This window comes from Odocoileus virginianus, chromosome 19 (genome assembly GCF_023699985.2).
Source record: "Odocoileus virginianus isolate 20LAN1187 ecotype Illinois chromosome 19, Ovbor_1.2, whole genome shotgun sequence".
Lineage (NCBI taxonomy): Eukaryota > Metazoa > Chordata > Mammalia > Artiodactyla > Cervidae > Odocoileus > Odocoileus virginianus.
The window spans coordinates 5572297-5598238 of record NC_069692.1 but is presented as its reverse complement, the minus strand read 5'-3'; the positions used below and the strand labels follow the sequence as shown (position 1 = coordinate 5598238).

Genomic DNA, 25942 nt, shown 5'->3' with positions numbered 1-25942 from the left:
AAAGATGGAAAACACACGGCAGTCACTGGCCTATTACAATCCTGATATTAGTCTGCACCGAAGGTGAAGGAGCCCCCTGGCAGGGTGAGGAATTTTCCCTGAAGAGGTTTCATTTGAGTTTCCTAGGAGGGAGTCCCCTGACGGTTGATCTCCACGGGGCCTTGGAGTTTCCTTTTGGGAGGCTCCTCCCTTTCCTTAATTCTTCTTCTTGGCCTTGTCTGAAGTAGGTATTGAAAAATACAGTCAGCCCTCCATACCTGGGGGGTTCCGCATCTGAGGGCTGCAGGTACCACACCATTTTATACAAGGGATTTGATCACCGTGGAGTTTGGTATCCACGGGAGTTGTGGAACCAGTCGCCCAGTGGATAGCCAGTGACAATGATTTTATCTATTGTAGAGGTTGAGCTGTCTTGTCAGCATAGTTCTTGCCCATTCTGATAGGAATCAAGGATCATTTTAAGTTTCAAGTTGTCCCAACTGCCTTTAATCCAAGTTGGTACCTCTTTTACCAGTAAAAGTGTCTTTCAGATTAAACCTTGTCTGACTTCTTACTTAGCCCTATGTTTCCTTTCTAGACATGTTTCTTTGCCATACTTCCCTGCTCTCTCTCCCTCTTTCTCCACCTCCCTCCCTAATTGTGGGTTCCTTGAGCTCAGCAGTGAGAGCAACATCTCTTCCCCTGAACCGTGTTCAAGTCATTTTGAGCCATTTGGTCCAACTGAAGGGGATATCAGCCAGCACGCCCTAATCCATGTTCAGAGATCTGACCCTCACTGCAATGCTGGGTTTTAACAGACTTCATGGCTCAACGTATCAGTTTTATCTTTTATTGTTTGGATTGAGAAACCATTGCCTTTCCAACCTTGAAAGTCCTCAAATTTAGAAACTCTGTCTCTTTTACTCATCTTTACCAAAACTGACCAACCTTCTCCTCATATCTTTCTTGCAATATCTTGTCAAATGCAGTCAATAGCAAGCAAATAAACAATAATGATAATAACTTGCTTTCAGTCTCTTCCCTAAAGTTAGGTACGCCTTTTACTTTCCAGTTGACCACTGGCAACACTTTACCGACTTTTTGCCCACTAGAAAACATGGATTTCCAGGGGTTTCCATGGTGGTCCAGTGGTTAGGACTCCACGCATTCACTGTGGGGGGCATGGGAAAAACTTATTAAAGAAAAAACAAAACAAACATGGATAGATTTTCAGTCCTTCAAGAACAGTTACCTTGATTCCTTTGACCAGCAGTAAATCCAAATGCCACATATTTCAGGGTTTATTTTATTATTAAAGCAGCAGCTCACTCTTCCAAAGTCTGTGTCATTTCAGGATAAGATAATCCCATGGTGACAAACTCCCCCCACCCCCAATACCAACAGCTTAAATAAGAGGTTTCTTTTCTCTTGTGTCCCATGTGCCTTGGAGGGGTCTTGAGATGACTCTGTTCAAGGTGGTCCCTCACGGAAACAGATGGCCAGTCTCCGTCTCAACAACTGCTTCCTTAAGCAGAGCTGTGGGGGAAGAGGGGGAGCCTCTTAGAGCTGGAAATATTTGGTAAGCAGCAGTCCGCCTGCCAGTGCAGGAGGGGCAAGTGACAAGGAATCAGTCTCTAGGTCAGGAAGATCCCTTGGAGTGGGAAATGGCAACCCACTCCAGTATTCTTGCTGGGAAATCTCATGGACAGAGGAGCCTGAGGGCTACAGTCCATGGAGTCACAAAAAAATCACACATGACCGAGCACATATACACAAGAATAGAAGCTCTATAGCTCTGAGTTCTGATGCAGGGAACAGAACCCATTGTATCTAATTCAAGGAGGAAAAGAGAGATTTGAAGATTCAGTGGTTCGTGGACAGGTGGAGGAATAAAGAAATAGATTGTAGGTTGAGCTTTCAGAAAACTCTCCCAAAGTCACACCCCAGAACCAGGTCATCAACAGAGCTGTCTCCCCTGCAATCAGGAGTCCGTTAGCATCAGGATGCCTTGAGGATGAAAACTCTCTCTCTCCATCAGGGAACCAGCATTGCCACTAGTTCTAGACCACACCACACCTGGCACCGGCTAGGTCTACAGGCTGGGTGCCGGGAGGCCTGCCTCTCGGAACCCACAGAGCTGGTGCCTGGTATCTCTGCTGATACTGTCAGAGGAAAAGACAAAGCAACAGACAGGACAGACAGACGCAAGCGTGGCCTTCTAATCTCGGCTTTCTAAATCCATGCCAGTTCATCTGATTGGCCAGATTCAAAGCACGCCCAGAACCTGAGCTGCAGCGGGCTCTGGGATCTGGTTTTTAGATTCTAGCATCTATACACATGGAGACCCATCACAGCGAAGGTGAGGTTGTTAAGCAACACATCCATCCTTTACCATTCGGCAGCAGGTGCTATAGCAACAATAAAGCTTGTTTATAATTTTCACATACTCCCAGGCCCCACCTACTTTAATTTTAAGAGGTTGACACTGAACAGCCAAAGTCAGGCCCTTAGGGATCCGGAAAAATTAAATTTTTTGTGTGTTATCTTTTACAATCTATGGGGGAAGATATATATACTTTAAAAAAAACACAGATTTTGTTTTGACGCAATGTCTTTACTGAATTTGTTACAATATTGCCTCTGTCTTTGTTCTGGCTTTTTGGGCGTGTGGGATCTTATCTCCCCAACCAAAGATCAAACTGCTGTCCTCCCCCCACCATTGGAAGACAAAGACCTAACCACTGGGCCAGAGAAGACCTGATAATAGTTTCATCGAACAAAAATGTGAAGGACTGTGCTTCAGGTTTTTATGCACTCCCACAGTTTAGTTTCCAATTCTGACACCAATTCTATGAGGTCATGTACCAATGAGGGATTGTGTTTAGCTGTATGTCACAGGCACTCAGCTATAGCAGCTTGAACAAGCAAAGTGTTCATTTTCCATATGTAATAAGCAGTCTCTATGTGTGTATGCTCAGTCATGTCTGACTCTTTGCCACCCTGTGAACTATATAGCCCACCAGGCTCCTCTGTCCATGGGACTATCCCAGGCAAGAATACTGGAGTGGGTTGCCATTTCCTACTCCAGGGGATCTTCCTGACCCAGAGATTGAACCCACATCTCCCAAGTCTCCTGCATTGGTGGATTCTTTACCACTGAGCTACTTGGGAAATCCCAGTAAACCAGGGCTGATTTAGAGAGCCAGATGCCTGTCTTTCTGCTCCTTAGTCCTAATCTTCTGGCCCTGATCCTCACGGACATAAGACATTCAGTCCACCTCCAGACATTACTAGCAACTTCCAGAATGGAAAGGGGAGGTTCAAAGGCAGAAGGCAGCTGTGGGGCTAGGTCTGCCCAGCTACAGGCGGTGTTTACACTACAACCTCTTGACTTCCACACACATCTCGTTTCCAAAACAGTGTTACATAGCAACCTCTCTCTTCTGGGGAACCGGGGGACTAAAGGGTTTGTTTTGGTGACAGCTATTACCAAAATCAGAATTCTGTTAGTAAGAAAGAAAACCAGTTTGAATATTGGGCAGGTGACTGGTAGTGTCTGGCTCAGATAAACATTATTTTCATTCTACAACAAGGAAACCAGGGTTCAAAGAGGTTGAGTAAGGTGATCATAGCTTAGTGACTTGGGAATTCAAGTTCTGTAAGTGCAAATTCAGGGCTTTCTGATAAGAATTTATTTATTTGGTGGGAGGAATTTTTTTTATTGAAGTATAGTAAATCCGATGGATAGAGAAGCCTGGCGGGCTACAGTCCGTGGGATCGAAAAAGAGTTGGACATGACTTAATGACTGAACAATTAACATAGTTAATTTACAGTGTTGTGTCAGTTTCAAGTGTACAGCAAAGTGATTCAGTTGGATATATACATACATATTTTCTTTTTCAGATTATTTTCCATTACACATTATTACAAGATACTGAGAATAGTTTCCTGTGCTGTACAGTAGGACCTTGTTGTTTATTTATTTTATATTTAGTAGGGTGTATCTGTTAATCTCAAACTCCTGATTTATCTACCCCCTCCCCCATAATTTCTTTGGTAACTTACAAGTTTGTTTTCCATGTCTGTGAAAGAATTTACTTTTAAAATAGTTAAATCAAAAATATTTTGACTTATCAAGGGGTAAACTGAATTATTTAGAAAACAAACAAACAAAAAAGAAACCATTTGTTAAATATTCTGGAGAAGTGGAAGTAGGAATGAGAAAGAGGGAAAAGATGAGATTTTTGGTGGGAACAGCACAATCTAATGCTTAAACAGTAAAAACAACGATAAAAACCCTCCATGCTTAAAAGCAACCTTAAAGATTATGGCACATTTTCAGGCTAGTTTCCCACTGTGGGTAAAAAATTCATTGCCTCGTGGCTAGAACTCATTCTGACCTGGCAAAGTCATTTTATTGCCTCTATTAACTCTAACCTCATGCCTGAGAACTAGAGCAGCTCTTAACCAAGCTGACCTGAAGACCATCTCCAGTTGCTATGTGGTGTTTCCCAGAAGGATTCATTTGATTCTCATTTCCCTAAACCTAGATATTTTTGTTTATTTCTTGGTTGGTGTTTTTTTGTTTTGTTTTTGCTACCATTGAGGAAAGGAAATGGTTTGATCTGCCCTGAAAGGCAGGAGCCCTGCAAATAGTGACGGAGGTGGAGCTACTGGATGTTTTGTACAAGCTCGCAAGGATACTGAGGTTTGAAGAAAATGCAGAAGACATCAGAAATGGGTACCAAGATCCCAGCTGGGAGGGCAGAGGTGGGTCTGCTTGAGAGTGTATTTCCCTGGCCATAGTTTGCAAGAATGTGCAACTCAGGGGACTTCCCTGGCAGCCCAGGGGGCTGCAATCACAATGCAGGAGAACCCGGGCTGGATCCTTGGTCAGGAACCAAGATCCTGCACGCTTCACAGTGAGGCCAAAACAATAAATAAATAAAAATTAAAAGACACCAATTAAAAAAAAAAAAAGTACAACTCTTCCTGGGAGCCTGACAACAACCCCTAGCTGGCCTTGGGTACCTGGCAGGCTGTGGCTTCTGCCTTAAAGGGATAGGATGTGTCCTGACTTGGCTGTGTCCTTGCCTTGAACCTTGGGGATTCCCCCACTTTCACCACCTTGAACTTGGCTGGCTCCTGGCAGAGGACACGTGGACCATGCAGCCGAAAGGGATGGCTGAAGGAATGTAGCCCAATCCCTGGTTCGAGTTACAGAGCATGGTTAATTTCTGCCCAAATCGTCTTTGGAGAACTACAAAGAGCAAATTAATTCCACTCCTGTGAGTTTAAGCAGCAGCAACAACAAGGAGGAGAGGTAAATAACACAGAGATTGAAACTGAAAAGGACCAGGGGGTGGGGTGGGGGGTGTGGGAAAACTGTGTAAACCACATTTGTTGAAGGCTGGGAAAACAAAAGGGGGGTTACTGTTGGAAGATCACAGAACACCCTGGGCCTCCTCGATAATGCAGTTACAAGGTGTGTTTGTCCAGTTGCTGAAATAATAGAGCCTTGGAGGCATGGCTTGTGGGGTTTTGCTTAGGTTGGGTGCCCTTTGAGGATGCGGGGCCACAGAATTTAACCTTGCCAGAGACTGAGGAGCTGCCTGGGAAGCTGGGATGAGATGCTTTTCTAAGATCTCAAGGTGGGACGTTTTTACTCTCCTTGCAACTAGAGAAGACGGTAGGTAGTGCCTGGCAACACTGGAACTGAGCGGGGATGAAGCCCGAGCTCAAGATGAGGTCTGGGGGGGAAAAGTTTCACCCACAGAATGAAGGTCCTACTTTGGAGGTGTGTTAATTTTAGAGGCTTTCACAGATATACAATCTAAGTACCAGCATTCAGGCCCAGACTAGAATTCTCAAATTCTAGTGTAAAAAACACACGAGAAGCTTGTTTGAAACGTATATTCCCAAATCCAGCCATTAAAAGATCCTGATTCAGTAAACTGGGGTTAGAGTGATGGAACCCCACAAACGTCACAAAGAACTCCGACTCTTTGTGACTCAGGAACTGTTGCCCACCAGGCTTCTCTGTCCATGGAATTTTCCAGGCAAGAATATTGGAGCGGGTTGCCGTTTCCTACTCCAGGGGATCCTCCCGACCCAGGGATCGAGCTTGAGTCTCTTGCACCTCCTGCATTGGCAGGCAAGTTCTTTACCACTGCACCACCCGGGAAGCCATGGACTGTTCTAGTTACTTTGTAAAAACTATGGTCTCTTCAAAAAAAAAGCACTCAGTACAATTAGAGACTTGACTGATAACAATACCAACAACGACGACAAAGGAGTACTTTTTTGTCACCTCTTGTTCATTGACTTCTGGAGTTCTTTGGCCTATTCACTGAAGAACAGTAACTTATCCAGGAATTACAGGTCTATCAGGAGCAACAAAATATGATTCTACTTCTGATTTCTCCACAGCTGCCATTACTTCGAGCAAAACCTGCCTGTGCCTGCCTGAAAGAGGGAAGGAGGGACAGAAAAAGGAGGTGACCCCTTCCTTTCAAATTTTCTTTTCAAGATTCGAAGATGAAGCATCGTTCCTCCAGAGGAAGAAATTGCTGGAGCCCCCAAATCCACAAGACTCATTAGGGCTATTATTGTTCAGTCACTCAGCTGTGCCCAACTCTTTGCAACCCCATGGACTGCAGCACGCCAGGCTTCCCTGTCCTTCACCATCTCCTGGAGTTTTCTCAAACTCACGTCCATTACGTCGGTGGTGCCATCCAACCATCTCATCCTCTGTCATCCCCTTCTTCTCCCTTTAATCCTTCCCAGCATCAGGGTCCTTTCCAATGAGCTGGCTCTTCACATCAGGTGGCCAAAGTGTTGGAGCTTCAGCTTCAGAATCAGTCCTTCCAATGAATATTTATTAGGACTGTGCAGTAGCTTCAAGGTTTTTCACCAAGACCCTTCCTAAAAATAAATTTTGAGTCACAACCTAGAACACACACACACATACACACTCCACATATGTGTATCTATGTGTGGCATGTGTTTACGTGGAAACATATGGAAAATGGAAACACTTTCTAAAACAGACTTATCTTTATCATCTGAAGTGCATTCTAGTATTTTCTACCCTCTGCCCTTTTTTCTTTTCCTTTGTCCCTCCCCTACCTTCTTTAATGACAGTCATGGTACCATATATGGTTTCACCTTGGTGTTTGAAAAGTGCGGGGGTCCACGTAAGATTCCAACCATTATGGGAAGGAAAGAAGGGGAGAAGAGCTGGAATTGGAAAAGCGGTCTGTTCACTCATTTTTCCTTCTTCCTTCCTCAGGCAGTAACCCTCTTCATTTATCCTTTGTCTATCTTGGCTAAAACAGCACCCACAACCTACAGAGAAGACTTTACAGTCTTAGACGTTGATCGGTCAAAGTAAGTGAAACACTCAGAGGAATTTACTGATAAACCAAGGAGTCTCCTCTTACCAGGTTGGCCTTCTCGCTGTCTTGCAGAGGGCATGCTCACTTCTACTTGGCTGTTTTTACCTTCTAATTTGGAATTGCAGCTACCTGCAAAATCATCCTCCTTGCCTGCCTCCTCACCCCCAGGGCTGCCAGTGAAGGCTATTGAAGGTACAGGGCAAGCTCTCCCTTCCCTAACATCCTGCTCAGGCAGGTACAAGTGCCTTCAAAGTAAAAAGAACCAATGCTGTTATTTATTTTTACAACTAAAGCTATTATTCTCATCACTTGTAAATGAACTCTGGGGCTCAAAGGACCCAAGGTCCCCACAATCAACCCTCTTTATCTAATTAGCAATGCTCATTTTTATTGAATGGCTATCCACTCCAATATTCAGGCTTGAAGAATTCCATAAACCAGTGCCACTATTTAATTATATGCAGTAAAAACAGTCACAATTGTGTTTGCTGTTGTTGGTTGAGTGGTTAGTCTCGACAAACATCAGCTAAAGCAGCCAACTTCATGAATCACTTTTCATCACAGAGGGGAAAAAATAAATCACTCCAGTCCCACCTTTGTTGTGACATCATTTTATCTCCATAAAGAAAAACAATTCAACCCAGATTTCAAGTGCTACTCATCCTTCCCACACATACCTTATTTTAAAATGTTTTCATTGGTTTAAAAAGCATTTTGCAAGGACTTCCCTGAAAGTACAGTGGATAAAACTGTGCTTCCAATACAGAGTTTGATCCCTGGTCAGGGAACTGAGACCCTACATGCTGTGTGGTTTGGCCAAAACAAAATTTTTTAATTAAAAAAATAAAAATAAAAAGCACTTTGCAAGTTAACTCTCTTTGAAAACAATTTCATTATAAATTAATTACCATGGTAAAATTATAAACAAGTTCCATCCAGTGCTGAAACAAAGAACTGGTTTTATCCCAGTTCTTTTAAGTGTATTGTGATCCACTGAACACCTGAAAATAAGGAGTCTATCAAAAACAATTGGGATCATGTCAACAGTAGACAAGCACTAATTTGAAAAAAGTCTCTCACATTGGAGCAATATGAGTATGAAAAAAAGTAATAATGGCAACAGATTGAAGCATGCCAAAAAATATCCATGCCAAAAAATCCATGTGTTCCTAAAGATATTACAAAAAAGAAAGTCATTGATCACTTCTGCAGTTTTCTAGAATACTAATTCATTATTGTGAGAATTAACAAAGAAAAATGTCAAGCATTAAAATTAATTACTTAAAAAAATAAAAAATAAAATTAATTACTTGATGATGCTATTTAATACATATTTGTAGCCTTTGTGTAATTAAAGTGGATTTGGCCATATTTGTAGTGTAAGGTCTCATTAGTGTTTTCCTATAATGTGAACTTTTGCCTTCCAACATGATTACAAAACTATGTGTAATTTTGCTTTAAAATTTTTCATATAAGTGGAATTATTCAGTATGGTCTTTTATACGTGCCTTCTTTCACAAAGCATTTTGTTTTTGACATTCATCCAGGTAGAAATATTTTGTTCCTCTTCATCAAGCTGAGTAGTATTCTATTGTATACAGTTACTAAAGTTTGTTGAACCATTCACTAGTGCTTTTCCTGAATCTGTTGAAAAATTGTTTTTTTTTCCTTCATTCTATTACTATGTTGAATTACATTGATTGACTTTCAGATGTTAAACCAATTCTGCATTCCCAGGATAAACTTCACTGGTTATGAAGTCTTATCCTCTTAAATGTTGCTGGATTTAACTTACTAAAAAGAACTTTTTTTTATTGAGGTAGAGCTGATGTAGAATATTATATAGATTCCAAGTATTCAACCTAAATAAAGGCGATTTACAATTTTAAAAATTTACATTTCATTTAGTTATTTGATTTACTAAAATATTATTCAAGATTTCATGTCTGTGTTTACGAAGGAAATTGCTCTCTAGTTCTCTTTACTTTTGAGGTTTATCACTGGTTATGGCATCAGGGTAAGAATGATTTCATAAAATAAATCGAGTGTCTATTTTATATTTTTTATTAAAATACTTTGTTTTATTTTACATATTTTATATTTATATTTAATCCAGGCACCCAATTCCTATTGAATGCCTTGCAGAACTTTGAGAAATACGTTCCAAAAAATAAAATAATCTTATTTGATCTTGTTCAGTCTTTTTAAATTTCCATAATAAACATACTCCTTCAAGTCACCTTCAAGCCTAGCTTGCTGGTGACTGAATTAGTAAGCGATATGAAATCAGATTTTAGGAGATTACTCCTAAGCAGTTTTAGGGTTTACTGTCACTAGAAATCTAGAAGGGGAAACTGAGACCCTCAGAGATTGCCAGACTGTCTCAGAGCAGAGTACCTTCCCACTTTCAAAGCTCTGCACCACATAGCACTCATTACAAGCTTTTACAGGGAACATATAAAATGCTTGCTATGTATACATTTACCTTATAAAGTTAATGTGTCCATCCTTACTCTTTTTCCTCCTTAGGAAGGCCCACACTTCCTACTGATGACAATCCAAATAGGGAGCAACAAAACAATGAAACTCCAGGATCCCGTGGCTTGGGGGTTTACTAGTTGAACTGGGCATGCTCAGTCGCCAGGCAGATTTTTCGGTGAAGTGGAAACTACAACAGCGCGTACCGTGCGCGCGGAGGTGGGCGTGCCCTCGTGGAATTTAGAACGTTGCCGCAGCCAATGGGGCCTCGCGACCGGCTGCCGGGGCTCCTCATTGGAGGAGCGGGGAGACCAGCGAGTAGAGGGCCCCTGGAGGGAGCCGCCGAGGTTGAGGTCCCGGAGGCCGGGCTACGCCAGGACCTGCGCGTGAGCAGCTGCGGCGGCGGCAGCACCCAGCGGCGGTGCCAGCAGTTCAAGCCCGTTGCATTACTTTTCAGCTGCACGAATACAGTCATGCCGAAGAGAAAGGTGAGTCTTATCCAAAAAGATTTCAAAGGCCTTCAGACTGTGAGAAGAGCAAATCTTGCCTTTGCAGTGGATGGCGCGGAATGCACTCGGTAGTAACTCGGCGGCGGCGATTCCCTTTGCTCCTTCACGCTTGTTTTCAGGTGCCTGTTGCAGATCTTGCTCCCTCCCTCTGTCCTCATCGATCTCGGGATGTTACTTTCTTTCCGGCGACGCGACTTCCCTTCTTTTCGAACTCATTCTAGCCGGAATGGTTTCTACCTCGAACAAGAAGCAAAAGCGCTTTTCACCACCCACCCCCCCCTCCGCCCCGCTTCCAGAAGGGGAGTTTTCTTTTTCCAAAACTGCCAGATTGAGGTCGGTGTGCAGGAAAAAGCTGCGAGACGCGGGGGAGGGGAGGGGTAACAAGTAACACGCACAGGGAGATCGGAAATGAATCCAGTAAGTCGGGCAGATGTCGGGGTTATTCCCCTGTGGGCCGTGCCCACGCCGGTGCGCCGCGAAGGCGCTCAGGCCACGGGAGAGGGAAAGCCATGTTTTAACGGAGCGCTCACCCCGCTGCCGCCCCCGCTGCAGACCCGTATGTACCCACTCCAGTGTCGGGCAGGGCCGGGCGGCTGGACCTGCGTGCAGTTGGCGGCGGGGACTCGCGGAGTTGGCCCTGCGCAGGAACGGGACGCCGCCGGGGGCGCGCGCAACTGTGGTTGCAAAGGGCAGGGGTCACCGGGTCCGATTCGGCGACCCGAACCCACACTCGGTCCGGGAAGGCGGGCTCCGCGTGCTCTCGCGCCCCTGGGTGCGGAGGGGGGGGGCCGGGGGTCCCTCCTGGAGGACCATTATGTGTCCCCTTCCGCGCAGGCCCGGACACCCAACTGACTCGCTCCGGGTGCGCACGTTTCCCTCGGAGTCCGGCTGCGACTTGTCATTGTCCCAGGGAGGGAAGGGAAGGCTTTTTCCTCCACCCCGAGGAGAAACTGCAGTGTGGCGGCTGTTGCTAAGAAAATACTTTGCACCCTCCCACCGCCTGGCCTCGCGTGTCCAACAGTGTTAAGCAGTGAGGGTATTAGATCGGAAGCAAAAGGGCAAATAGTATGTTGCTCTATCAGTTAAAGATGGTGGAATGATTTGTGTTTGTAAGTGATCTCATTATTTTCAAAATCTTGCAGCTTTAAAAATACAGAGGCTTTTGCCTTTTTATCTGTCTTTACTTCGAAGTTAGTGGAAACCTGTCTCCTCCACTTGAAAAAAATATAATTAAAAGTTTTTTTTTTTTTTAAATCTAAGAGTTTATTGTGCACATACTATATGCCTCATACTGTGGGCGGAGTTTGGTTTAACGTCGCATTTAATCCTCAGAACCTCTTGAGAGGTGGTACTGCCATTGAACTGGGGCTTTAAGACAGGAATTACCTAAGGGTCTCAGCTACCAATAACTAGTAACCATAGGTTTAATTAGATGCTGTAGGTAAAGGCCTTACTTTCAGACATTGTTTACTCATTCTCTTTTATTTACTCATTCATGGGTGGTGAAGAGGAATTTGAAACGCGAAGAAACGCCCAGCCTGAGAAGATGGATGGCATATTAAGAGTACTGATACTTCAGATTCATTAGTTAAATTTAATTATTTTGAAAGTACGGTTTTTCCAGTACTACAATGAGGATATTAGAATGATGCCACCATTTTCGGCATTTAATCTTTGGTTTAATGATGAGGTTGGGAATTCTAGTAGAATCACCAAGAACTGGGTTCCAGAGTGAGTTGATATCATCTCCATTCTGGGAATTATTAACAAAGGTAGACAAATAGCTTGTATAAATTCTTTATTATAAGAGATCCTGATGTGCTGGAATCCTGTTGTCCAGGAGTCAGAGTTGGTGAAACCATTGCTCTTACTTATTCTCAGTGCCCTTTCTTAAGGGAACAGAAGGGAAGAACAGAAGAACAGTAGAGAAACTGGGTTTTGATTATTGTTTTATTTCCCTAGAAAGCAGAGAAGCAGCTAGCCAGGCATCCTGGGACTGAGGGCGGACCTGTGTGCAGGCACCTATGTGTCAGTCTTCTTTGGAGACAGGACACCTCTCCTTGATTAATAGAAATGCTTTTCATTTATACATACAGCTCAAAGACCTGGGCTGTTACTTGGATAGGAGCAACCACAAATTAAACGTGGCTCCCATGGCCATCCCCTTCACCGGCAAACCTTGATGCTGCCTCTTAGAACCCTGGAACTGCCTCATGGAACCCTGGGGTTCCCTGAAACTTACATAGGAAACTATAGTCATTAGATGAAGCCTGCCTAGGTGCAAAGAAGAGAACTGGAGACAATCTGTGCTTTGCTCTTCGAGATCTGTAAAGCTGGGGTATCTGCCAAAGCATTTACATACTACTCCGTGATATTTTTTTTAGCTAAAGCACTGCCTGTTTTACATTGTAAGTTTTCAAAGTGCCCTCACAATACTTTTTTTTGTTTGTTTACCTTCTTGGCCCAACTTTTTCCAGAAATCAAGAAATGTTATTTAATGAGCGCTGTTGAGGCCGCAGAGGAAGAAATGGCACTAACAAAGTCAGTAGAAGCATCTGGAATCCTAGCACTGCTTGAATGCCATAGGAATACAAAGTTTGCCCTCATGGAGCTTATGTTTAATTTGATGAGTAATGGGCACAAAACAATTGAATAATATTAAACCTGTATATAGGTCCTAGAATATATTGTATAGATTCCAAAAACTGTAGGATAGATAAGGAAAGAGGTTGAATTGGGGCCAGTCTTGGAAATGTATGTGTGTGGGGGAGACTCAAATATACAGAGAAAAAAATCAGTCATTTTCTGTTTTCAGGTACTTGAATGCCTCTTCTGATTGTATCTAATGTGACCGGGCCTCAGGTTATATGCCTTGAAGGCCATAGTGTCCACATTAATATAAAACGTTTTTACGGCATTTCTTTTTTTTAAAATTTTTTATTATTTTTAAAATTTTTTATCCAGTTATAAAGATTACATTCCATTTACAGTTACTGCGAAATAATAACTGTAGTCCCGGAGTCCCGCTGTTGTACAATACATCCTTGAGCCTGTCTTACCTTTATGAGTTTTCAGTCGTAGCTGCATGAAAACACGTGGTTTTTGGAACTGCAGTAGTATTTTTCGATGAATATATCACTCAGTAGTGACGAGTTCTTCAGTTAGTGTTACATCTCTTCCTGAGTCAGTGAGATTTAAATAAAGTTGTGTTTCCTGTATTCATTACCTAATGGGTAATGAGTGACCACCCTCTAATAGTGAATGGAGCAGCAGGGAAAATGATAATATTCCTGGACTCAGGTGGTGGTGGGACAGTGAGTGACTGAGTTCTAGACTGTTCCGGCCAGACATCCACGAATGCCTGATCACGTTGAATGCAGTGATCGCGTTGTTATGGAATGACCTGATGGTCTACAAAGAGGCCTCAGCCAACGAGCCCTCGAGCCATCGTCCTGGCATGACTAGCAACAGCGGGCACATTTTCACATCCTTCTTTTTATTTTTCCAATTCCTCATCACTGGGACTACTGGAAATGTCAGGTGTATCACATTAGAAGTTTTCTCTAATGAGACAATTTTCCAGGAATTTGGGATGTCAACACTAGTCCCTCTTCACCTGTAAAGGTTTAAGGCAGAAAAGTCCGTCTGCCTCCAGCTTTGAGATTTGAAATTATGTTTTATCTCTTTTCATAAAATAGAAAAGCCCAGTAACGCTGGGCTTGGGACAGGGGATGCTTGCCTAACAATACTCAAGGTTTCTGATTAATGTTTCAAAAGAAGATTGCATATTATAACACCAGAGACAGACTCTGTAAATGAAAATAGATAAATTTGACTACATGAAAATGAATATGTCAATATGGCAAAGAAAAAGAAAACCCTGTTAACAAAATTTTAAAACTCATGAAAAACTGGGAAAAAATATTTCTACCACATACCACTGAAAATGTGCTACTTTCAAAAAGATGAAAAGATGTCCTTATGAAATAGATGTATATCCTTATAAGAAAATAACAGACCCAATAGATGAAAATGTTTAGTTTAACTAGAAATCAAATAAATGTATATCATTAAGAATAATGAGATGTGAGTTTTAAAAAACAGTGTGGTTTTAAAAAAAAAGATTGTGTCACTGTGCAGTGCTGAGTGACACTGACATTTAAGCAACTCTCAAGCAATATGGATGGGGCTATGATTCCCTTAAAAAAAAAAAAAGGTTTATTGAGGTATGATGTACTTACCATAGAGTCCATTTATCTATACAAAGTATACAGATCAGTGACTTTTAATACATTTATAGAGTTGTGTGACATTTCTGTAGTCCAGTTCTAAACCACTTCCATCACTCCAGAAAGGTCTTCTCCATTGTTTGCAGACATTCCCTACTCCCACCCCAGTCCTAGGCAACCACTGATTACTATCTCTATAGATTTGCTTTTTCTAGAAATTTTATATAAAAGGAATCAGACAATATGTCATCTAATTGTGTCTGGTTTCTTTCACTCAGCACAATGCTTTTGAGGTAGAGTAGCATGTATCTGTACTCCATTCTTTTTTATTGTCTAATAGTAGTCCGTTGTATGAATTTCCGACTTTTTGTTTAACCTTTCACAGGTTGATAGACATCTGAATTGTTTTAATTTTGAATTGTTATAAATAATGCTGTCATGAATATTTATATGTAAGTCTTTGTATGGACATATTTTCATTTTCTCTTGGGAAGTTTCCTAAGGGTGGAACTGACAGGTGGTATGAAAGTCTATATTTAAATGTTTTAAGAAACTTCCAAACTGATTTTGATGGTAATTGTATCGTCAGTGTGTGAGGGTTCCAGTTTTCTCTGCATCTGTGCTCATAGCTAATATTGTTGGAGTTTTTTGCTTGTAGCTTTTTAATTAGCCTAATTTACATTTCCATTATAAGTAGTGATGATGAGCATCTTTTCATGTGTTTACTAGCGTAATAGATACCTTAGGTGAAATGTCTATTCAAATGTTTTGCCCATTTTAAAATTGGATTTTCGTCTTATTGATTTGTAAGAGTTCTTTATATATTCTGGATACAAGTCCTTTATCATAAATGATTTATAGATCTTTCCTTCCAATCTGTGGCTTTTTAAAAAGTATTGTCTTGATGTCTTTGGAAGAACAGAAGTTTTTTAAATTTTGATGCAATCCGTTTAACATCTTATCTAATAAATCTTTGCCTAATCTAAGGTCACAGATTTTTACTTCTAGAAGTTTTATAATTTTAACCCTGATATTTAGGTCTATGACCCATTTTGAGTTAAATTTGTAAATAGTGTGAGATAAGGGTTTCAGTTTTACATTATTTTTGTTTTGGTATATGTGGATATCTACTTGTTATAGCACCAATTGTTTAAAAAGACCATCCTTTTTCACTGAATTGCCTAGGCACCTTTATCGAAAATCAGTTCATCATAAATGTAAAGGTTTGATGTCTGCTCTGAATTGTGTTCGTAATCTATATATTTAATTCATATATTAATACCACATTATCTTGATTACTATGGTATAGTAAGATTTGATACTGATAATGTCAGTCTCTCACTATGTTCTTTTTAAAAATTGTTTTGGCTTTCATACAGATTTTTGAATCAGCTTGTAAATTTCTACAGCATGCTGCCATGATTTTGATAGGGCTTAAATTGAATCTATAAGTTGGTTTGGGCTTCCCCGGTGGCTCAGCGGTAAAGAATCTGCCTGCAATGCAGGAGATGCAGGAGACATGGGTTGTGTCCCTGTGTTGGGAAGATATCCTGGAGGAGGAAATGGCAACCCACTCCAGTATTCTTGCCTGGAAAATCCCATGGACAGAGGAGACTGGCGGGCTGCAGTCCATAGGGTCACAAAGAGTCAGACACTAGTGAAGCGACTAAGCATGCACGCATGCCATTTTGAGCTGCCCAGTCTGCATGTGAAAGGGCCTGACACGTAGTATGCCATCCATAAATACTTGCTAAGTTTGAGTTGATAACGTCTATGAAACCTATATTTGAGTAAAGGCTCCAAAACATCAGGGTTATACATTTTATTCAGCCCTTCACTCACTTCATGTGAGATAAACGTTTATCAAGCGTCACCTTAATGCAGAGTACCATCACCTTGGGAAAGTAAGTGAATTATTGACATTACAAACTTTCTGAAATGAGTGAGTAAAGGCCCTTGTTTTTAAGGATCTCTCAGTCTGACAGTGTAAGTAATATAAATATGACAGTATTTATAACTCATGACAAGGAGTGATAATGAGCCACAAGAGAAACTATGAGCTCTAAACATTCACAAGTTTGGCCAGACTGAATGTCCAAAGAAAAAACACTGACAAAAAGTTGTTAAAAGGGTTGTGGGGGTTACTTTGTTTTTTTAAATCTCAAGGGGATCATTGCTAGTTTGTTAATAGAGGTCCTCTGTGAAGTCTTGCTTTCTTTGAAGTAGAAGAAAGTTAAATTCAAGGCCTGTTATGTTCATAGCAGTTGAGGTTAGATTGTGCACAATAGGTACCCTCTCTCGTTAGTGAAGATTCTGTGACTTCCTGGCCCCATGCTTTTCTTGTAGCCACCCTCTGATGTTTAAAAGGTGAGGACCATGTTTCTAAATTGACATATATTGTTTGATTGATTGCCTAATTTTGAATTAATTTTGTAGTCCTTCTAATTTCACTTGACCATGAAGTGTTTGATGGCTCTGGTCTTTTCTTAATTCCTGCCACAGCATCTAGCACAGGTACTATACCTGTTTGTTGAACAAGTGCATGAATGAATCGTTTTCAAGAAAAGAAAGTAGTAACTTGAATTACTTCATGTCTTTGTTGGGGAGATCGTCCAGTTTGACCTGGCTTTACTGTTTACTAGCTGTATGTTTTAGGGCAGGTTGCTTAACTCTAAGCCTCTCAGTTCTCAGGTCTCTCAGACTCAGATTCCTCATCTGCAAAACTGGGATAAAAATATATGCTACCTTGTTGGGTTATTGGAGACATTAAATGAGGTGGTGAATGCAAAGTTCTTAGCACAGGGCCTAGCATGTGTGAAACAGTCAAATAGATGTTCCATGTTGTGAGACCGTTTTTTTTTTAATTGATGTATAGTTGATTTACAGTGTTGTGTTAGTTTCTGCTATATAGCAAAGTGTTTTATGTGTATATATCTATCTTTACACATAGGAATATATATATATATGTACTTCTCCATTATGGTTTATCATAGGATACTGAATGATAATTTTTAATTATTAAGAGAATTGCAGTGAAATAATAGCCTTGTGGTAATCCAAGCTTTCATTTTACAGGAGGACCAGTGGCACATAGATCTCACCTGTATGTCCAATTAACTGCAATTATAGAAGTCAATGTTCAACAACCAGATAACAAATGTAGTGTTTTTAAGAGAACACAAGCTTTTATCTAGTGCATTTTTACATGGTTGATTTTTCTCACAGAAAAAAATTATGCTTAAAAATTCCACCATATAACATTAAAATTCCCTTGGCAAATCAGTTATCAAGTGATCCATTTTCCCTATATTTTTCCCCTAAAGCACTGCCTTTGTTTATACCAAATTTAAATATATTCCGCTTTCCTGCAGGTTACAGTTTGGAAATGGCGACTGACATAAGGACCATTTAAGCTGTCTGCTTTCAGAGTACCTAGTGTGTTGAAATACGACGTTAGTCTCCTGAGTAATTTGAAAATCAGTGCTGAAGATAACAAACCAAATCAAAATGTTGAATTCCACTCCCCCCCCACTGGCTGCTTATTTACTGTGCATTTCACTGCCTTCTTAGAAGAGTTCAATCGAATCTTGTATTGGACGCTGGTCAAGGTGTTTATTGAGTCCAGTATTTTTACATCTTGTGGGCATATCCAGAAAACAGGGCCATTTAAATCTGCCCAAAGCAAATGCTTGTTCAGTCACAGAAAGTAAATGATATGCATAATCAGAAGTAGGGAGGTAGAGAAAAAAGGTTTTAAGTCTCAAAATTGGTTCCAAAATTTAATATTTTAAGAGAAACTTACCAGTAACAACATATGCATATATTTATTACCATTAAACGTTAAATAGCTACCATTTATTGAATGCCTGGCTGAGCTTTGTACTTTATAGTCATTAGATACCTTCTTTTAAATAAAAAATATGTGAAGTTGTTAGAAATAAACCTGGGTGGGAAGCATTATGGAGTACTTTCATATTATTTCATTTTATTCTCCCTGCAGTTCTGCAAGGCTGGCCTCGTCTCACAGAGTATGATACTGACAGCCACAATAAATAACATTTAGGTGGCTTTCTATGACTCAGGCACTGTTCCCAGCACTTTGCATTAATAACCTGAATCATCTAAGCGCCGGGTCAGGTCTATTCTCCACAATGACATCTTCAGAGGTGGGGGTGGCCGAGCCAGATCTGCCTGCAGTCTGTGTCCTGAACCACGGAGCCTGCAGCTGGTCTCAGCCCCAGACACAGTGAGAAAACTGGGACTTAGTCAGATGAAGGCATTTCCCCTGGGTCACACAGCTGGGAAGTGACAGAACTAGGAATTCCACCCCAGCCCTCAAGCATTTTGCTCCTAACTGTGACACCACAGTACTACATGTTCATTTCTGATAATCTCAGGTGGTGGTCGATGTTCAGTCTCTCAAAGTTATGTCCGACTCTTTGTGACCCCATGGACTGCAGCATGACAGGTTTCCCTGTCCTTCACTATCTCCCGGAGTTTGCTTAAAGTCACATCCATTGAGTCAGTGATAGGTATTTGTATTTAAATAAAGGCGCCCAATGAATGAAACAGGGAAGACTCAAGAGTTATGTAAATAAGTGTGTCCATCTGTTTAAAATATTGTCTTTATTAAGATATAGGCTGATGCCATTGCTTCTAGGCACCAGTCAGAAGTTACCCCACAAGTCATTATATCTGTGATCACACCCTAAGGCTGCCTTCAGGGTCCGGACCTCTGGCTTCAGAAAGATGCACATTATCATGAAGCCTTCTGGGTATTTCAGGAACTAATGGTCCGTAGGTATATATGTGAAGTTTCCATCCCTAAGCATTGGCATCTTTGAGTATTGAGAGTCTTAAACTTCATATTTTCTCTGCCTTTGTTTACACCAAATTTATTTCCAAGGTGTATTGTCTTCGTTGTTATATTTTCAGATAACAGGGATATTCGCCTGTCACCAGAAACATGTGAATACACTTGCATCAGTTTCAGTTCAGTCCTTCAGTCGCGTCCGACTCTTTGCGACCCCATGGACTGCAGCACACCAGGCTCCCCTGTCCATTAGCAACCGCCAGAGTTTGCTCAAGTCCACGTCCATCGAGTTGGTGATGCCATCCAACCATCTCATCCTCTGTCGTCCCCTTCTCCTCCTGCCTTCAGTCTTTCCCAGCATCAGGGTCTTTTCCAATACGTCAATTAAAAAAAAATACCAGCCTCACTATATGGAACATCCATTGACTGTGTCACACATGCCAGGCCCTGTGCTAAGAACTTTGCATTCACCATCTCATTTAAAGTCTCCAGTAACCCAACATGGTAGAATATATTTTTGGCTCAGTTTTGCAGATGAGGAATCTGAGTCTCAGAGACCTGAGAACCCCATGAACACTTGCATATTATACAGTAATATTGACAGGTTGTGGAGAAGGCAATGGCGACCCACGCCAGTGCTCTTGCCTGGAAAATCCCATGGACAGAGGGGCCTGGTAGTCTGCCGTCCATGGGGTCATGAAGAGTCAGACACGACTGAGCGACTTTACTTTCACTTTTCACTTTCATGCACTGGAGAAGGAAATGGCAACCCACTCCAGTGTTCTTGCCTGGAGAATCCCAGGGATGGAGGATCGCGAAAAGTCGGACACGACTGAAGCAGCAGCATTGACAGGTTGTAATAAGTATACAAAGCCCCCATTGCTTAGGCATTGGATTTAAAAAACAAGCAAGTGCTTTTGTGTTTGGAACTCATCAAATAAGAATAAAAGCCTCATAACTTGGAAAGGCTGTTGGACCTAGAACTGAATGGATTTTTATTTCAGAGTTCTGGATTACCAGTTGATTAGTGTTTAATTACAAAAGTTATTTTTTAAAGGTATGAAGTGACATTATTTTAAAGTTATATCTTTTATTATTTTGACCCCATACACAGATAAATAAAAAGTTTACCCCCAAAGGTGTTTTTTTTTTTTTTCTTTTCTATCTTTTTGGTTATAAGCTGTGGCTTTTTACAATACTGGACACAATTAGTTAAATTCTACTTTGTGGGAAGTTGCTGTGAGTCCTAAACCCAGTGTATGTGGGAGGTAAACACACCAAAGACTTGAGTGTGAAGCTTGAAAGACTTCTGATGTTCCATATATATGCCATAGAATACATTTTTGAACTGTATCTTTTCTGTCTACTCCTCATTGCTTTCCTTTATCTCTTCTTTTATTTACAGTTTTTAATTTTACTGTCCCCCCTTTTAATGGTCACACGTCCATCACGTCAGAGCCGGCTTGATTCATTTTGCAAAAATATGAGGAACATCATAACTTGTTTACCATTTAGTAGAAGTAAATTCGTATCTGAACAAATAGGAAAATAAAGGGATTTGACAACATCCCTTTAAAATCCCTGGTGTAAAAGTTGAGAGACGGGTCTAGGGTGGTCTCCCCCACCCTTTAATGGGGGAAAGTCACTTGACTTCTTTGAGTCTCTATTCTTTATCTGTAAAATGGGAATATTGAGACAGTCCTTGTGTATGTCAGTGCTGTTGAGATGATCAAACACAGCAACAAGGTGAGTGTACATAGAGAAAGTGCTACGAAAATGACAGAAATTATTTGGTGTTTTGTCTTTTAATAATAAGATGAAAGTACTTGTAGCCATATGTATGAACATTTAAAAACCTAGGATAGTGAATTTATGTGCATCTCAACATGTAATATTTTTATTTTTTCAGAATTATCTTAAGTTTTATAATAGGTGTAGTCCTTTTAAAATTTTTTATTTATTTGCAGTATAGGGTGTGTTGCAGTATAGTTGATTTACAGTATTGTGTTAGTTTCAGGTATATAGCAAGGTGATTCAGTTTTACATATACCTATATCTATTCTTTTTCAGATTCTTTTCCCATATAGCTTATTGCAGAATATTGAGTAAAGTTCCCTGTGCTATACAGTAGGTCCTTGTCGATTATCTGTTTTATTAATGTATATAGTAGTGTGTATGTGTTAATCCCAAACTGCCAATTCATCCCACCCTCACCTTTCCCCTTTGCTTACTATAAATTTGTTTCCTAAGTCTGTGAGTCTGTTTCTGTTTTGTAAATAAGTTCATTTGTGTCATTTTTACAGATTCCACATACAAATGATGTCATGATATTTTTCTCTGCCTGACATTTTGCTTAGTGTAAGGATCTCTTAAGTCCGTCGATGTTTCTGTGTCATTATTTCATTCTTAACGGTTGAGAAATATTCCATTGTATATATGTACCACATCTTTTTTTTTTTTTACTATTTATTTTATTTGGCTATGTGGGTCTTAGTTGTGACATGCAGGATTTCTAGTTAGGGTGTGTGAACTCTTTAGTTGCAGCATGTGGGATCTAGTTCCCAGTCCAGGGATCAAATCTGGGCCCCTGCGTTGGAGGAGAGGAATCTTAGCCACTGGAACACTGGGGAAGTCCCCACATGTTTATTCATTCAAATGGACATTTAGTTCCTTAAAAACTAAAAACAGAGCTACCCTATGATCCAGCAGTCCCACTCTTGGTCATATATCCAGAAAAAACCGTAATTTGGGACTATACATGCACCCCATTGTTCGCTGCAAATAGCCAGAACGTGGAAGCAATTAACACATCATATTTCTAATGGGAAATTGTTTCTTGTTATTCTAAGAAGCTCAGAAATGAGACTGAGGAGGAAACACTCCATTACATATTATGTGTTGCTTGTTCAGGTCTAGAATCAGGTTAAGGTACTTCCCAGACTGGAAGCCTCCTGCTACCCTAACGTCCCAGCTCTGCACCCAGTTTTGAATCTAGCAAAGCCAGAAGAAAGTGCTTAGAGCCTATAGTGGGTGAGAAGATGAACTCTGAGCCTGGCCCCCGGGTCTGAATCCCAGCCCTTACACTTACCAGTAAGATTACCAGCTGTGTTGTCTTGGCAGTTACCTAAACCTCTCTGGCCAGTTCCTCATTCATACAATGGATATGATGCTGTTTACGTGCCTCACAGGATTGTGGTGAAAGAGATTAACTCATTTAGATCACTGCCTTGCACATGAGTGCAGTACAGAGTCCATGTTTGCTGAGAGGATGATGGTTGCTCTGGGTCTCTTCTGGTATCCCTTTCCAAGGCTTCAGTACCTGACATCTCCGCAATATACACTTCATAGTGTATGTTAGTATATGTGATTAGTATATATTCGAGTAGCTCAGTAAGTCAGGCGAGTGAGATCTTTGGATCCAACCTCTTAGTCTTCTTCATGGAGAGACTCAGGCCCAGGGACATAAGATACAAGCCAGGTTGGGGTCAGGCTTCCAGCCTCAGCCAGGAGCTTCCTCCACCATCCCATTCACCCAACATATGGGAAGAGGTGACTCTCGTGAAAAAGGCAGCTCAGACCAAAGAGCTGTGTAAAATTTTTAAGTTATTCCATATTAATGATATATTTTCATTTTTAAATTATGTACATTTATACGAAGAAAATTTCACTGAGCATACTTAAAACACAGCTTTTTCTTTGCTTTCAGTTGTCTTTTGTAATGGAATCCGTGAGATACTTTCCTTGAAAGAATCCCTCAGAAAAGAGAGAGTTGCTGTTTATTTCAGTTCATCAAGAGTCTTTTTAAAGCAGAGTCTTTACTCCATTACTTTTATCATGAACAACAAGATTTTATTTGGGGAAGACATACTAGCTTCGTGGCCTTAATAAGCTATTTGGGTTTCTAGAGGTTGGATGAAATTAATAGATGTAAGCCAAGGAGGAAGTAAGAAAGAAATTTGATGTTGGTTTCATTATTAATGAAGGTCATTTGCATGTGACCTCTCACTCCCAAATACTGGATTTTTTAAGGGTTATTTTAGCAACCAAGGCAGTATTGGACTTCCCTGGTGGCTGGACTTCCCTGCTGGCTCAGACAATAAGTGTCTGCCTACAATGCGGGAGACTCAGGTTCAATCCCCGGGTTGGGAAGATCTCCTGGAGAAGGAAATGGCAGTATTGGAAGATCCCAAACATACACTTAGTGAACAGAAAACTGCCATGCGGATGTTAAACAGTGGTCCTTAGGGCTTTGAATAAAATTGTCAGTCTGTTTCATGAGTCAAATTCAAATATGTGCATATTTGAGTTTAAGGGAAATATGTGTTATTTGGAAAACTTCATGAGAATTTCATGGACAGTGCCCTCATGTGTGGAGGGAAATTAATGCTGCCTTAAGTAATTTAATTATGTGTCAATTTTAGCAGAAGAGTGAAAACTTAGTTATGGACACATTTCAGTCTTTCTCTGGGTGGGTTATTTGGATTTTTGTCCTCAAATGGTTTTCCTCTGCTAACCAGTTCACTATTGGACTGCTCTATTTTCTCCAGCTTTAGATTTGTAACAAAATGTAAATTAGTTCTGAAAATGTTTAAAAATTAATTTTAAAAGAGAAATGATACTAATTTAAACATACTGACCAGCAAGTTAAGTAGAGTCCGTTCAAAGTAATACATTCCCCAGATGAAAAGAAGTGATTGTTTATTTGCAGTGTTATATCTGCTCCCAACTTTCCTGCATCAGCATGGATAATCCAGCAGTTGAGTCTGAATATGTTCTATGGCAGCTGGCTAATGGTTACTTGAATTGTGTACATACTCTAAGATCTCAGTGAATTCATTTAAGTTAGAAAACAATAACCCTTGTCACTTAAGGTCTTGGAAGGAAAACTCTGAGAGCCTGCACTTAGCAGTAAAGACTATGTGGAACTTTAACAGAAGGTCCAGCACTCATTGCTAAGAATCCCGAGCTCTTTTCTTTCTTCTGCAGCTGAAAAAGATGGCACCAGGAGGTACTATACTTCCCAGCTTCCTGCCACACCCTCATGATTTTTCTCAGAAGTGACAAATTTGGAGGCTAGCACCATCCAGAGCTGTTTCCAAGCAACTGTTGAGGGGCATAATGATTCTCTCATCTTTGCAGATACCTTCCTGAGTTTGGAGAGAGAAAGCTGGGCTGATGGTCCCAGTAAGAGCACCTGAGTAAAGTGGGAACTGCTGTTTATTCAAGGAGAATCTCAATAAGTGGGCATTTGTTCTGTTGATACCTATGGATGATCTGCAGAATGAAAATTCCAGATTTCATTTCCTTCGTTTCCCAAGAAGGACTCCTCATCCTGTTGCAGTCTTAAGGCCATATGATTTTGTCCCCTTCAGTGCATTTTCGTGTCCTCAGATGCAGGACTCTGGCATCTTTGTAAGATGGGAGAGTGGAGACAGTGAAGTTGGTCAGCTGCTAAAGGAACCCTGGCTTCCCATCTTGCCTGCCTCCACATTCCTTCATATCAGCACAAATGACATGACTCAGAACTGTATGTTTTGGCCAGAAGAGGAAGAGGTGGTGTCTGCTCAGACTTGTAAGAAATACAAGAAACACTAATAGTTGTGGAATTTGTGTTGGCAGGAGATGTGGCGCTGCCAACGGGGCTTTATTTCCACCCCCTTTCCCCTGAATATTGGTGACACTTTTGGGGGTTTTAAATACAGAAACATTCAGGAGGTAATATGACATGCCTATTTACCCATCATTCAGAATGCACGTATTTGAACATGTTTTATCCTCTTTACTTCAGATCTTCCTAAGAATTAAATGTTGTAAAGTTTAAGTTCAAAACACCCTTTGGTTCCCTTCCCTTGTGACCTTGCCTGAAGATAACTATGATCATGAATTCATTGTCTATCCTTGCAGTATCCTTGCAGGTCATGATATCCTTGCAGGTCATGATTTTAGATGTTCATGATGTATATGTAATTTATAAATCCATAATATTGATTTGTGCATGTTTGGAAATTTACAAGTAATCATATACTTGCATTCTATTTCTTCTGTTTGACATTATAATGAATGAGTGTAATTTGTTTAGGTATATTATGATAACTAATATATGTGGGCTTTTTCTAATGACTTACTTTGTGGTTTCTATTTATCATGTGTTTTCCTTTTTTTTTTTTTTTTTACTCTTTTCTTCCTTGCCTTTGATTTGTAAAATTCACTTTATTTCATTCCTCCTGATTTGTTAAGTGTATAGATGCTTTTTATTTTCTTAAAAAACGTAATGCCTGTCTTTAAAATTTTATTTTAATATGATCTAAAATGATTCTGTGTCTGTATAATCCTGCAGAACAAAACCAGGACCCTCCCATGCTGGAGCTGGGGATACTCTGTTCCCCCTCCTCTCATCTTTCATGGTTGTGACTGTCTAGACCTGTGCCTCGCAGTGTGGCAGTCACTAACTACATGGGGCTATTAGCCACTGAGAAAGAATGAGCCAAGTGTTAAAAATTTTAATTTCATCAATTTAAATTTAAAAGCTGATATTC

The 25942-nt window shown here is 40.7% G+C and overlaps 1 protein-coding gene and 1 long non-coding RNA gene across 12 annotated transcripts in view; one reads left to right on the top strand and one right to left on the bottom strand.

Moving 5' to 3' along the window:
* Positions 1 to 5878: 5878 nt before the first annotated feature.
* LOC139029681 (uncharacterized) lies at positions 5879 to 9940 on the bottom strand. Its single transcript, XR_011481872.1, has 2 exons — positions 9863 to 9940; positions 5879 to 6904 (listed from the first exon to the last, which is right to left on the bottom strand). It is a non-coding gene; the product is annotated as an uncharacterized lncRNA (long non-coding RNA).
* Positions 9941 to 10015: 75 nt separating this feature from the next.
* HMGN3 (high mobility group nucleosomal binding domain 3) overlaps positions 10016 to 25942 on the top strand; it is a 33730-nt gene continuing 17803 nt past the window's right edge. For 9 of the 11 annotated variants that reach the window (XM_070449824.1, XM_070449819.1, XM_070449821.1 and 6 more), the window contains exon 1: positions 10016 to 10343. In XM_070449824.1, the coding sequence (XP_070305925.1) occupies positions 10116 to 10343 (228 nt within the window). In that variant the 5' untranslated portion in view covers positions 10016 to 10115. Of the gene's footprint in view, positions 10344 to 10422; positions 10698 to 10787; positions 10921 to 25942 lie in introns of those variants that run through there. The other 2 variants (XM_070449820.1, XM_070449823.1) reach the window with 2 other exon arrangements.